This window comes from Chiloscyllium punctatum, chromosome 19 (genome assembly GCF_047496795.1).
Source record: "Chiloscyllium punctatum isolate Juve2018m chromosome 19, sChiPun1.3, whole genome shotgun sequence".
In the NCBI taxonomy this organism is placed as follows: domain Eukaryota; kingdom Metazoa; phylum Chordata; class Chondrichthyes; order Orectolobiformes; family Hemiscylliidae; genus Chiloscyllium; species Chiloscyllium punctatum.
Genome location: NC_092757.1, coordinates 79,753,030 through 79,768,689, shown reverse-complemented (window position 1 = coordinate 79,768,689; position 15,660 = coordinate 79,753,030). Strand labels below are relative to the sequence as shown.

General features: G+C 37.6%; 1 protein-coding gene across 6 annotated transcripts in view; it reads left to right on the top strand.

Moving 5' to 3' along the window:
* Positions 1-14,816, top strand: part of synrg (synergin, gamma) — a 129,135-nt gene extending 114,319 nt beyond the window's left edge. For all 6 annotated transcript variants that reach the window (XM_072589791.1, XM_072589789.1, XM_072589787.1 and 3 more), the window contains one exon: positions 7,015-14,816. In XM_072589791.1, the coding sequence (XP_072445892.1) occupies positions 7,015-7,146 (132 nt within the window). In that variant the 3' untranslated portion in view covers positions 7,147-14,816. The remainder of the gene's footprint in view (positions 1-7,014) is intronic.
* The last annotated feature ends 844 nt before the right edge of the window (positions 14,817-15,660 follow it).

Here is a 15,660-nt window from a genome sequence, read left to right as displayed (position 1 = left end):
AATGTATAATTTTAGTTACATCACACTGTAAATTTTTGCTATAAATTCTGTGTTAGGATTGAGCCCTCCACTACCACCTGATGAAGGAGAGTCGCTCCGAAAGCTAGTGTGCTTCCAATTATTCCTGTTGGACTATAACCTGGTGTTGTGTGATTTTGAACTTTGTACACCCCAGTCCAACAACGGCATCTCCAAATCATGTGCAGTTTAAGGTTGTCTGAGCCAGGGACTGCTCCTGCATTGGAAACGGATTTGTGCTTCACATTCATAATCACTTTCTGGCATTCCGCTGTTGGAATATGCATTGGAGGACCTCACTGAAAACCAGATCTCGCTTGGCTGTGACGACTTCCTTAGTTCATTAGCTCATAATCAAATATTGGCCTCTTAGAAAGAAGGCAGAAAGCAGCAACCGTTGGTTGGAGGTGCATGGTTCATTGAAGTTGCCAGCATCCACAAGAGAGGGAAGAAGAAAGTAGTCTTTTGGTTGATGATATGTCATTCTGCGATCCTTTGAATATACCACACAATGTGAGGCAGGAGCCACAAGGCTCTGGCAAAGTATCTGGGCTAGCTTTCTGATGGCACAAACTTAGGTAGGAATGTTAATTTGTGAGAAGGATACAATGACAGGTTAAGTGAACAGGCACAAACATGGCAGATATGATAGACGGTGAAGTTAGCCACTTTTATCTGGGATAAAAAAAGGAGGGCAGATTATTAAATGATGAAAGTTTGAGAAGTGTTGGTGTCCAAAGGAACCTGGGTATCCCTGTTCCTGAGTCGCTAAAAGCAGTTGCAACAAAAGGTAAGGAAGGCAAATAACATATTGGACCTCATTGCAAAGGGATTTGAGTGTAGAAGTAAAGATCACAGAAGTTGACTATACAGTCTTGCTGGAGAACTGTATGCAATTTTGGCCTCCTTATTTAATGGATATACTTGCCATAAAATAACTCTAATGAAAATTCACCAGATGAATTCCGGGGTAAACAGGGTGTTTTATGACAAAGTATTGTGGAACCAGTCTATTCTCCAGAGCTTCAAAGAGTAAGAGGTGATCTCATTAAGATTTGCAATATTTTAGCATGGCATTACAGGGTGAATTTGAATAGGATGTTTCCCACGGCTGATGAGTCCACAACTAGAGAGCCTAATCTCAAAATAAGGGATAGGCTGTTGAAGACTGAGATGAGGAGGAATTTATTCACTCGTAGGGTGATATTGATCTTTGAAATCCTCTACTTAGAGGGCTGCAGAGGCTTGATCACTGAGCACAAATTTGGTAATATTATGGAGACTCAGGGATATGGGGTTAGAATGGGGACATGTACGGAGGAAGCAGAGTAAACGTTTCAGATTAATAATCTGAAAAGGACTGAAAAAGTTTGAGATATAACAAGTTTTAAGCAAATAAAGAGGTATGGAAAAGTGAGTGAGAAGGCCAATCTGTGACTGGGTTCAAATAGAAAAGATGAAATGACAAAAAGAATAATGGTGCAGTGAAAAATGAGTTGATAGTGGGACAAGTGAAAAACAAGATGGCTTTAAGAAGATATGTGATCAGAGCAAAATTATCACCAGCTGATGTCCAAAAATTTAATGACCCAGATTATGATCTGAAATTGTTAAATCTATAAGACTGTAACATGCCTATCGAAAGATATGTTGCTGTTCCTCAAGCATGCACTGTATTGAGTTGCACTGGAATATTTCAGCATTTCAGAAACTGTTCCCTTTGTGACTTCATAATCCACTCCTTAATCACCTCCAAGACTGTCTGCCTCTTTCTCATGTCACCTTTTCAAAGGCAGAAGAGGCAAAATGTCCTTTCACCTCACTTTCTCATCTTCTGGGGCTCCGTACACTGAAACAGAAATTGACTTAGCTTTCTTTTAAGTTGGTACACTGTGCAGTGTTCTCAATGCTGTTTCCTGTACAGTGGAAAGGTTAAATGCAAATTGGATGACTGAATTGTGTGGTACTGGGTTCAATTAACTCCATGACTCAGAGCTTCCATTGCCTATTATTTTACTCCTTTACCTGACTGTCATCTTAACTTGCACTGTTCCAGTGAAGTTTAGCATAAGCTAAAGACGAAACACCTCCTCTTTTGAAGAGGTACTTTACAGCCTTGATACGGAGTTCAATCATTTCCAATCATATTGTCTTGTTGGACATTAGCTGTTGGTGATGATTCAGTTATTCCCATTTATATCTGCTCTAGATCTTTTGTTTCTTGTCTCCTTTTGATCTGTACCATCATAACTTTAATCAGTTAACTCACCTGCTGCCGACCATATGACAGACCATCCCTGTCCACCTTCTCCCAACATTTCCCTATCGTAAATGCTACTTGTTTAAAATCTTTTAAATCAAACAGAATCACAGAATTCTGATGATGCAGAAGGAGGCCATTTAGTCCACGGTTTCTGTGCCAGCTCTCCAAATGAGTTTTACTCTAAGTCAAAATTCTTGAATTTTTTGTTTTGGCAAAAGGTCAAGCTGAAACATTAACCATTTACAGGTGCCGCCTGACCAGCATTTAGTTTTCAACATTTCAGAACATTTTTTGAATGCTTGTTAGCAAATGACTAGAATACTGACTGGGTTTCTTTTGTGTGTAACAGTGAAAACTGAAGAGAATGTTCATGATGCAAGTTTGAGGGATGCAACAAAGTTTTAATCTTACTGGATACAGCATAGAAGAAATTAGTCCTTTGAGGAAGGCATGGCATTTCTTCTTTAAAAAAACAAATTACTACACAGAATATTATAAAGGAAGAAGTATTTGTTTTCATTTATTTCTTAATATGAAATCTGAAAATAGTTTTGCACATAATACAGAATTGTTTTATCTATCATTTTGAGCTTTTTTTTTGCTTTAAAGGCAATACAAATTGTAGTTTGTTTCTATTCAGAAATGACTTGAATTTGTTTTCTGTGTTGTCTGTTAGTATTTGTCAGCTTTCACTTAAGCAAAGTAAACTATTTTAATGAATATTTTGAACACAGTGAAATAAAACAAAACTATCTTTTGGAGAGCGATGGGTTTTTACCCATTAATATTGATAGGTAGCTGTATGGTTAAACTGTAGGGTTTATAATGAGCTGGAATTTAGAGAAAAGGTTAATGTTAATAGTTGGGTTAAGTAAAATTATTTTTGGCCAATTAATAAATATATCATTATTTTTGCTTTCCATTAGCTGCTCCTACAATGATGTTTATTGATTTGAGATCACTATTTAACACATGACCAATTTTCATGTTATCTGCAAACTTACTGATCATACCTCCTACATTTCTGTCTCTATCATTAACGTGCACTAAAAACAGCAAGGGACCCAGCACCAAACCCTGTGGTACCACTGGTCATGAACTTCAGTCACAAAACCATCAGTCAACTATTACCTTCTGCTTTCTGTCACTAAGCCAATTTTTGATCCAATTTGTCAAATTTTCCTGGATCAAATGGGCTTGCTATAGGACACCTTGTCAAAATCCTAACTGAAGTCCATATATATATAGACTACATCATCTGTACTATCTTCATCTACACATCTAGTCACCACCTCAAAAATTCTTGAATAATGGCACTACATTAGCTGTCCTTCAGTACACTGGGACCTTTCCTGTGGCCAGAGAGAATTTAAAAATTAATGTCAGAGTCCCTGTAATTTCTCCTCTTGCTTTTCATAGCAGCATTGGATACATCTCACCTGGGCTGGCAATTCATCCACTTTTGAGCTCGCTAAAACTGCTAATACTTCTCTCCCTCAATGCTAATTTATTCAAATACATCAGTCCTCCTCGCTGATTCTTAGACTTACATTGCATCTGTACTTAGTTGGTCGTAGAGATGTACAGCACGGAAACAGACCCTTCGGTCCAACTTGTCCACACCGACCAGATATCCCAACCCAATCTAGCCCCGTTCTGAGCCCATATCCCTCCAAACCCTTCCTATTCAGCTACCCATCCAGATGCCTCTTAAATGTTGCAATTGTACCAGCCTCCACCCACTTCCTCTGGCAGCTCATTCCATGCATGCACTACCCTCTGCTTGAAAAAGTTGCCCCTTAGGTCTCTTTTATATCTTTCCCCTCTCACCCTAAACCTATGCCCTCTAGTTCTGGACTCCCCTACCACAGGGAAAAGACTTTGTCTACTTACCCTATCCATGCCCCTCATGATTTTGTATACCTCTGTAAGGTCATCCCGAGCCTCCGATGCTCCAGGGAAAACAGCCCTTGCCTATTCAACCTCTTCCTATAGCTCAAATCCTCCAACCATGGCAACATCCTTGTAAATCTTTTCTGAAACCTTTCATGTTTCACAACATCTTTCTGATAGGAAGGAGACCAGAATTACACACAATATTTCAACAGTGGTCTAACCAATGTCCTGTACAGCCACAACATGATCTTCCAATTCCTGTACACAGTACTCTGACCAATAAAGGAAAGCGTACCAATTACCTGCGACTCCACTTTTAAGAAGCTATGAACCTGCACTCCAAGGTCTCTTTGTTCAGCAACACTCCCTAGGACCTTACCATTAAGTGTATAAGTGCTGCTAAGATTTGCTTTCCCAAAATGCACCATCTCACATTTATCTAAATTAAACTCCATCTGCCACTTCTCAGTCCATTGGTCCATCTGATCCATTGTAACCTGAGGTAACCTTTTTTGCTGTCCACTACACCTCTAATTTTGGTGTAATCTGCAAACTTACTAACTATACCTCTTATGCTGACATTCAAATCATTTATATAAATGATGAAAAGTAGAGGACTCAGCACTGATCCTTGTGGTACTTCACTGGTCACAGGCCTCCAGTCTGAAAAGCAACCGTCCACCACCACCCTCTGTCTTCTACTTTTGAGCCAGTTCTGTATCCAAATGGCTAGTTCTCCCTGTATTCCATGAGATCTAACCTTGCTAACCAGTCTCCCATAGGGAATCTTGTTGAACACTTTACTGAAGTCCATATAGATCACCTCTGTTGCTCTATCCTCATCAATCCTCTTTGTTATTTCAAAAAACTCAATTAAGTTTGTGAGACATGATTTCCCACACAAAGCCTTGTTGAATATCCCTAATCAGTCCTTGCCTTTCCAAATACATGTACATCCTGTCCCTCAGGATTCCCTTCAACAACTTGCCCACCACTAATGTCACGCTGGTCTATAGTTCCCTGGCTTGTCCTTACCACCTTTCTTAAGCAGTGGCACCATGTTAGCCAACTTCCAGTCTTCTGGCACCTCACCTGTGACTATCGATGATACAAATATCTCAGCAAGAGGCCCAGCAATAACTTCCCTAGCTTCCCACAGAGTTTTAGGGTACACCTGATCAGGTTACAATAGAGAAGGATAACATGCTCATTTAAAACCTAAGTAATGTCTTCTGGCTCTCTATGTACATTGCCATTTTGGTATCTAATGGGCTGTCCTCTCTCCCTGGTTATTATCTTGCCCCTAATATACTGAGGGAAAATCTAAAGGCATTCTGTGTTTTTTCTCATGTTTCCCTCCTCGCTTTCCTAAATCCTTTAAGCGATTTTCTCTGTTCTTCTCGAGTATCTACTGTTTTGAGTCTTCCGTATCTAGCATGAGCTTCCTTTTTTTTCTTATTTCTGTGCTTATTCTTTCTGTCACCTGTCACACCTACACTTCTGTCCTATTATTCTGGTTGAGACATTGAAGCTCAATTGTTCCTTCATTCTAATTAGGAGCATTTTCATTGTCGAGCACTTCTACAGCCCTCAGTGTGAGCTTTGAAAAAGTCATAGCCTTTTTAAACAATTGCCATTGGTTGAAGAACCTTTTGTTTCAGAGAGAAATACTCGGCAATCTGCAAGTTTAGGATTTACCTGCAAGAGTCGATTTTCCCAAAATCCAGCTTCTATCCAATCTTAACAGTCTTCAAGAACTTTGCTCTTTAAATTATTCAAACACACGAAACATAAATGAAGGCTGGATTTATGAATGATTTTCTGATTTGTATTGTGGCAAGCATTTGATAAGCTGGAGTTACACTTTATGCACAAATTTCAATTAATACTCCTTTAAATCTGCTCTATCTTAAGGGGCTGATCAATTAAAATATAATTAAATAGTAATAAAGGAAGCAATTACAGATGTGAGCAGATCCACATTTATTTTTGGATTGTACAAATCTTAACATGTGGCATACTGACTTGAGCACCTATAGTTCACATCAGTTCTGAGCATGTGGTAAGCGTTCTATATAAAATAGAATTCTAGATGACATTTTTCAGACAAGTAAAAAATAACTTTAGTTGAAATGAATCTACTGGGTGAGGTCAGTTTAGTTGACATTAATTTGTAATTTTCTGTAAAATATTAACCATCCTTCATTGACATTTTTCATTCGTATATATTTGTGTACAGTTACAAACCCTCACCAATTTCACCAAACAAAAAAAATGCTTATACTTTATACAAGATAAGGTTCTTTATTAAAAAGCTCTCGTTCGCCATAACTATATTGCATCTCCTCTTGTGTCAACCAATTGTTACTTCAGTCTTTGAGTAAGTGACATTTAAATGGCAGTGATTTGATGACTGGATCCTGACATCAATTTTAAATCTCTGCTCCTTGCATTTATCTTGCTGGCCTCTGCTATTTGAAGTAAATGGTGAGAACTTCAGCAGGACTCAGGTAGAAAGCAAGGTCGTAGTCAAATATTTGCAGCATTGGAGAAGCTGAGTAAAAGCAACAGCTCATGGACATGGTTTGTTATGGTTCTGTGTGGTCTGCCTTTAGCAAAACTCCTTGACAGGATGGAACCTGAGGGAAAATATGTCCCCCACATTTATCTTCTCAAGTCTCTACTTTAAACCCCAAATATTTCTAGTTGAATATGCAAATGTATGCTAGTAACCACATCTGGTGTCAAATACATACTGGACCATAAATGTTCATCAGCATATCCAGCTAACACTGTGTTTAATCTGAAAGTTCTTACTGCCACTTCTTCTTTTCCAGGCCTTCAACTCTGAGAGTGACAATTTTAAGTTGTCTTATGGTGGTCACCAGTATCATGCCAGCTGTGCCAATTTCTGGATTAACTGTGTGGAGCCTAAACCACCAGGTCTCATCCTACCAGACCTGCTCTGACCTATCTTCATAGGAATTGAAGGATATCAAATTTAACTTGTCTATCGCTTGCACTTCACTGACATTTCACAAAAATTGGAGGATGTAGCCCATAACAAAAATCAACTTGCAACTTTTATTTTTTTAAAGTATATTTAATATGCACCAAAGTTGTTTTGAAGTTATTTACACAAGTTACTATCTTAAAAAAGCTAAAGTTACATGATTGCTGAAAGGTTCTCCTTCCAAAAAATATGCAGCAGCACTTCAGATTCAAATGGACCTAATGCTTATCTGTCTGTCCCTAGCGACTTGAAGTCATGGGTAAAATTGGTTTAAATGTTACAGGATTTTAAATGAGCAGCCTTACTGGGAAGAATTAACCTCACTTTGATTTTTTAATTCTGTGAAAGGATACTAAAACTCTTTATTTTAAATAATCTGATTGTCTGATAGTTAAATAAGTAATGTCTTACTTCACATCATTCAGATGTCCTCAACTTTCAGTAGCTCTTAGCAACAATTGAATTAACTGGATGATGGAGGTTAAGTGCTTCCTAAATTAAGGAGGCAAGGAGAGGCACGAAATATATAATGCAAAGGTGGGCATAGAATTGCACTAATGTCAAAACCTCATATGGATTAGTTTCCTCACTTTCCTTGAATTCCTGGCAGAATGGAGGTGAAAACTTAAAAAACAGTTTACGGAACATATCCAGCAGAGTGGAACCAGCAGGTTATTGTACATAATCTGTCACCTGATGGGGCCAATGATCTTCATAATGTGAAAGCTCTTAGAATCTGACCAATCTAGTTAATCGCTGTGTGAATTTTAAAAATCTCCCTAATGGATCACATAGAGCAAGATCTTGTAAACTGCATTTGTTTATTTTCTAATGTGTGTTTGTCTAGGGTGTCAAATGCAACCACAGTTCAGCTCGTTTCATTCAAACACTGAGCTAAATTTGAAGCCATGGGTTATCAAAGTCAGATATTCTGTGGGGGTAACTTTGTTAATGGCCTTTGGTGTGAACTGGATCAGATGCGACTGGCCACCTTTTATACATTTCTCCTGATGAGACATGGCTAGTGCGCAGCCAAACTGATTTTGTCTGTTTTACACCATCACTCACGACCAAAAGTTTTCCATGCACCGGCTTTTTTATGATCACTGAAGTAAATTGCCGAAGTACAGCACTAAAATTGTATTTGGGAAGGCATTGAGGCAGTGTTGTCCTTTTTGTAGGTTTCTCTTGGTCAGTTAAATGTTTATCTAGATCACATGCAGTTAAGATATCATACTGAAACACCCCAGTTTCCTTGGGAAAAATTCAGTGTTCTAGTGCAATGTACAAATTGATTTGAATTTTTGTTAGGTACAGTTCAGTACTGCTTGGTTAAACATTTTATATTTATTTATATATCTACATGTAAAATATCATTAAAACTATGCTTTTTTTTCCTTCCCCTTTTAGAATAGATTTTACACTTGTCATTTATGTTTGTTCAGTGATCAGCTAGCAAAGAGCATGCTCATGACGGTGCAGTTTATGATGCACCTTATTAAAATGTGGACTGCATCAGCCAAGTGTTCCACTACCTCTGAAAGTGCTGCATTGGTTTTGATCGCTGGTATATTTAATGGGATAATGCCATTCAATAGAATTTGGTGTTTGATTGTGCTTGCTGGGGGACGCTGCGTGGTTAGATTCTTCTCCTTGAATGACTATTACAAGCTTAAATTCTTGCAGCAGAACTTCGGTTTTATAATAAAATGTCTACTTCAGGAAACAGTTTAAATTTTCTAAATTTGCTGCTGAAATCACAGAAATAGAGTACAATGAACTTTAGTCAGAACTGAGCCAGGTGCAGTGAAAATAATATTGATCACTGTACAATAAATTCTTTGAAGGTTGCAAAAAATTGCTCTCCATGATCGTGTTATTTTAATGTTTCAAGGGCTCACCTCTGATTTTGGAGATTGAAACCTTTGCTAATGTGAAGGAATGAATATGTGTAGAATATTTGAGATGAATTTCACTATTATCAATGTTAAGTGTACAGTTTGAAAGAAGAAACTCCAGGCAGTGTTTGCATTATCTGCATGGTCTTTTAAATGATTTGACTCCATTTTCTAGTCTGTAGTGTTTAAATGAAGTACAGAAGCAAACTCTGTGCTTTCCGTGAGTTGGTTTTAATTAACCCTCTGTGTGAGGACTTGGGGTGGGGGATGATGCATCTTTTGATTTATTATATATACAAGGTGAGCAGTCTTAACTGTAATTGCATTTTAATATCAATTTTATCCGTGTTAACATGCTGTGACAATTGTTTTCCAAGTGATATTTGTAATCATGGGAAGGGAGGGGGAGCGGTTTCTAGACTGGCTTTGCCTTGAATGAATTTTGTTTTTATTTGACTGTGTCATTTTGCTGATTACTGATACTGGCGTAAAACACTTTATTTCTCACGTTGAATGAGTATAATAGCGTGATTGAAAGTTTTAAATGCATCACCAGTCGCAATATTGTATTGCACCTTAAACCTTGCGGTTCGAGTTTTTGCAGGTGAAATGTATGTGTCACATATTGGCTACTTCTTTTCGCATGCATTTCTAATAATGGAAATTGTTTTTTTTGTTTTGGCATGCTTTCTAAATTATAATTGTAAATAAAGAATGTAGGATGAAAGTGTGTTTATAATCATGTTAATTATCAAAGATCTTTGACAATGGACTTTTTTTTAAAAATTAGTTAAGGTAATGACTGGAACAGTCTTTCATTGGCAATTTAGTCTAATTGGATGGCATTTCTCAGCACCAGATTTAACATCAGATTGGGTTCCTTCTCATTGCCAAGAACTCGTGTCCTAGGTTACTGTATCCAAGGTGATGTTTCCGTTGCTGTGGAAACCTTGTGCATTGTTACAGAATGTGCAGCAGGTTTCATCCACTTGTGGAAACATTAATGCTTCCTATGTTTGGAGTTTCAAACATTTTAGTTGAAATTATGCTTCAGTAAATTAATTGGAAAATCTCGATTGTCCCCATCAAGGATGGAACCAAACACAAACTGCATACACTGAAAACTTTCACAACAGCACTTCAAAAATCCAAACCCACATCTTTGAAAATTTAGTGTTCCCTTTTTAACTGGAAGGTTTAGATCCATAAGTCAACTCTGAGCAAAAGCTATTAATTCTTTTATGAACCCTTGTCTTTCACAAAATTTTGACGTTTGCAATTAAAATACATTTAAAATTTGATACATTGAAATTCTTAAGAATGTAGAATGCACAGGACCATAAAAATGTATTGTGGTATACACACATCTGGGAGTTATCAGATCCCGCAATTGTTTGTAAGAATCTGAAGGTTAGGTTTACAGTAAGTCAAAAAAAAAAGTGATATTAAAGCTGTGGTAGCATAAACTTTGTGTTTGAAAAGCTTACCTGTATTCTTCCCTTCATATCTTACTGTTTTCCAAACAATGCTTTGCTGTGCTTGAGTGGGCAGGATTCTAACCTTCACTGTCTACCAATGTTGCTATTGCTATGAATCAGCAGAACCAAACTGAATCTTTTTGCACTTTTGTCTGAAAGTGAAAACAGCTGATTTTGGGAATGGGAGATTGGACATAACATAAGAACAAAGAATAGGCAATTTTGCATCTTTACTGTAGACTTCAATCAAAATAATTTTAACATTAGTTGATCTATTCTGTCCGCAGATACAGTCTGATCTGCAGTGTTTCTGTCACTTTGTTTTTTTTTGTTTTCCTAGATCTGGAGGATTGCATTTCCAGATTCTGCTAAATTGGCCTCATGTCTCTGAATTAAGGAGAGAAAACTTAGTTTCCATTCTGGATCTCCATGATGAGTTCTAAAATTGATGAGGTAGTTACTGATTAGATGATGCTTGGCTGTGATGTCTTCTGTGTTCAGAAATGCTGCTGCATTTTTTTCGGGGCATGCACACAGATAATGGTTAGTTAGAAGAGGTGCTTAAAATTCATGATCTGTTGGGTCTATGCCAGCTCTCCCAATGAGCAATATACGTCATGCAGCACCCCTGTCTTCTCCCTGTAACCCTGCACATATTTCATATTTAGATAGTAATCCAATTCCCTCTTGAAGGTTTTGATTGAATCTATTTCTACCATACACTTAGGCAGCATATTTCAGATCCTACGTGCTTACAGTTTGAAATTTCTTTTTCTCATATCTCCATTGCTATTTTTAACTTAAGTCTGTGTCCTCTCAAACTCAATTCTTCCATCAATCAGAATGGTTTTTCCCTATCTATTGTCTAAACTCTTGATTTGAATACCTCTATCAAATTTCCTCTCAGATTTTCTTTTTCAAGGAAAATAATCTGTCAAATAAAAATCTATCTGAAGTTCTGCAACTTTCATTTGAACTCCAACATCAATGAATACTATGGGGCAGGGGGAGGGGGGGTGGTGGGGAAGCAGGGGAAGAGTTCCAGATTCACAATACTCTTTGTGGGAAAAACTGCTTCCTTACTCTACCACTGAATGGTCCGGCTCTCATTTTAGGGTTAAGCCCCCGTCTTCTGGGTTTCTTCAGAGAAAATAGTATATTTCTTGCTACCTTTTCAAAGTCTTTAGTCATTTTGAATGCCTCATATAGTCCACCCCATAATCTTTTATGGAAGCCTTGTTTACACAGCAATCATAATTTAACTGCTTAACCCCAGGTCAGAAGTCATAGAGGTTTACAGTGTGGAAACAGACCCGTTGACCCAACTTGTCCATATCACTCAGTTTTCACAATTAAACTAGTCCCGTTTGCTTGCATTGGGTCTATATCTTTCCATGCCTATCCCATCCATGTGCCTGTCTGAACGGTATCGTTCTGATGAACTGGCATTTAATCCTCCCAAGGTCAGTCTGTCCCCTGACATGTACTCCAAAAGCAAATGTTCACCCTGATCAGTAGGAGGGGAAGCTGAAGTTGGCTGCACCACCCAGTCTGAGGAGGAGAAAATCAGTCAGGGATCCTGTTCTTGCTGAATATCTTAACAGTTCCCGTTCGGTTGAACATTGTAGGTGTGGATTGCCGAAGACCTAGTAGCCTGCTAAAGGTCACTTCTAAACTCATGTAACTGGCAACTACTTGGATGTTGTGGCGTGGCTGGCATTACTTTTTTCCGAGCAAGACGTAGGTGCTGCCATAATTGGAATGTGGCAAAGAGAATTAGTATTAAAAATACCCCTCCCCATTGATATGGTTTTTAAGTAAGTGGACAATTGTAATCCAACTGTGGCGAATGAGAACTTGAATTCAGCTCAAAAACCAATCTGGAAATACTAAAGAACTGATCTATGTAAGAAAAATTATCATTATTGGATTGTTATTAAAATCCATATGATTTATTTATTATAACCTATAGTGAAGGAGCTCTACCATTGTCTGACCCACATGTGATTTCAGGCCAAACTGGCTGACTCTTAACTGCTGTGAAATATTTGGCAAACCCTTCAAGGCAGCTAAGGCAAGACAATGAATACCAGAGGCATCACACCCTACGGATAAATGATTTTAACAAGGAGAATTCAAATACACCTACATACTGTTGAGCTTTGAATGTAACTGTTAGTTCTGAGTCACTAGACTCAAAACGGTTAACTCTGTTTACTCCCTGCAACTATTGTCAGATGTGCTGATTTTCGCCAGCAATTTCAGTTATTGTTTCAGATTTCCAGCATCTGCAGTTCTTTATTTTGCTAACATATAGGATTTTATACTTATTACCTCAAAGTGCCCCCTTGCATTGTTGTTGCATTCCTCTAGTTGTCCAGAATTTTTCAAAAGTTAAATTTGTTATAATTTAACAAGGTGACATTTGTGCTTTGCAAGAACATTGGCAGGTGTATCAAATTACTATGTACCTGATTTTTCAAAATTATTCTATTGGTAGTGTAAATCTTGCTTAAATTAGTAAAATTAGATTGCAGGAACCAGGTGTAAGCTGCAGTAAATGCTGCTTGACTCATTGCAAATATATGGCTGACTGTTGATTTATGGTTGTGGTAATGAATGCTGGATTCACAAATCAGAATTATTCAGGTCGAAATTAAGGCACTTGTTTTAGGATAATCCCTGTGACTGAATGTTGAGACCTTAGGCACTTCTGATGTTGGACCTAACTGTTAGACAAGTGATCAGGCTGGAAATTATCAGTTCTGGAGGGTGTTCAAGATGACTGGGTAGATAGGCTACCGCTGGCTGGGTGAAGGTGGCAATGGTCAGGAGAATGGGGGTCAATCTTTAGGGACACCAAACAGTGGATCAGGACAGAAGTTGTGATGACTGGAGTAGAACAATCCGGCTAGAGCAATTAGTAGTTGGGAGAGTAATAGCTAGGTTTTGGGATTTGTATATGGGGAGGGCGTGGGAGTAATCAGTAACTGGTTGGGAGAATTAAAGACACTTTCAAGGAAAAGGAATGCAAATAACTGCACGTTTACTCATGAGTGGCACAGATGTCATGTCTCTACCTCTGGGTCTGAAGGTGTGTCCTAACATCTGGACAGGTTGATTAAAAATATCTATAATTCAACCAGTAAATATGGTGGGCAATGAATTCATATAGTATGTTCCTAATCTCATGGATGGGAACAGCAAATGAAGAGTTTTCCAAGCATAGTGTGTGTTAAATGGTGTTCCAGATGGAGATCACCTACTTCAGCTTGGCGGAGAGTGAGCTGATATTTATGGGTGAGTTATCTTCAGATTATACATTTGTTGATTGCACTGTGGGAAGCAGAAACATTGATACTGCTATCAAACTAAACCTAGTAATAAAGGTACAATATATATTGATTGGAACTACTGAATACAGGTTCCTGTTTTGCTGGACAAAACTTGAATCTGATGTGAAAATGTATTTGTAATGATGCAAAGTTGTACCTTCTCTGGTATACGGGAATGTTAATGCAGTGAACATTCAGGTGTTCTATATTAAATTAACATGGCAAGCTTCTACTTGGCAAATGAATGTTCTTAACCATTTGATAGATCTTTGTCACATGCTCCATTCGTAGGGAGGTTTCAGAGTGTCTTTGAACCATGTGGCAAAATATTGAATGCTCATTTGTAATCAGAACCCAATGACATTGGTTGCACTCTAGTAATCCACTGAGAAGTATTTATAGTAAATATAAACACAAGGCAGTGTCATTTTTTTCATTTCCATTGTTTGTTTTGATGAAAATACTTGCTTGCTTTTTTAATACCTCAGGATGCAGCATCTCAGTCTAAGTTTGTGCAATGTTTCAAGGTTACTTTAGGCAGTTCATTTAGAGAAAATGCACCATTCAATGTATTAATGTTGTCATCAATGCTATCTCAATATTGTCTGTGTGTGACCACAATGCTTACTGTTGTAAATATGCACTAACGTGAATTAAGTGTAACATTAGTTCTTGAGTGAAGTTTGTGTGTACTATTAGAGCAGACAGGAAAAAATGTGTTCTGTATAGACCAGTTCAGAGACACTTTAACCCTTAATAGTACCTAATCGTTGTGCTAATCCCAAAATCATTTATTTCATTGCTGTTATGTTGAACCCATTTGAAGTGTGCAACAAAACTGATGTTTGGTCTTTTGTGTATGTTTAGTATATTTTGTTTTCTTGTGTGTCTACAAATTAAATAGCAATCTTAAAATTCTGCCTTTCTATTACATAATTTCATATTCCATTTCATGCTAACACAGTTCATCGAGTCAGTATAACTATGGTGCAGATTAAGCTGGCATTTTCATAGTCTGTTGTATGAACTCTTGCAAACCAACTTTGCATATATCAAGCAATTTTTCTTTTTTAAAAAAAAGTAGAAACTTCAACAGCCTGAAGACAACTATTGTGCTTTTCTGGCATAATCAGCTGCAAACAATACACGTTAAAAAATCTGGACATCAATGCAAATTGTGCCAGGCACTATCTCATGAGATGTCCAAAGGACCTTGTCAGGTTAACATTCACATTGTGATTTTACATTTATGAAACGTTTGTTTGTTTGTTCTCATAGTTCATTGAAGCCCAGACCTAGGAGGGCTATAAGACCTGCAAGCATATCACTACCAAAACTCTTGATGTAAATTTAAATGTGCTACTTATATTTTCATCATTCCACTGTTGGCAGTCAAACCATTAACTGCCTAGATCCTAAGGTCTGGAATTCTATCCTTAAACTCCTCCATATCTCCTTTAAAAACTCTTCTGAAAACCACCTCTTTGATGATCATTAGTCAGTTATAATTCCTTGTGTGCTTTGGTGTTGCATTGCATTGTGTTCATTAATGTACCCTTGGGATGTTTTATTCCATTAAGGGTGATATATAAATGCAAATGGTTGTTTGCATAGTAGTAATTTGGAGACAATTTCTCAATAGTCTGAAGTGAAAGAGTGTAAACCTTTATGTTCACACTAGAAGCCTGCTAACATAAACATCAAACACTTTACTGGGAGATGATAATTGTATGTAAACTGTAAACATCGACTGCAAGTA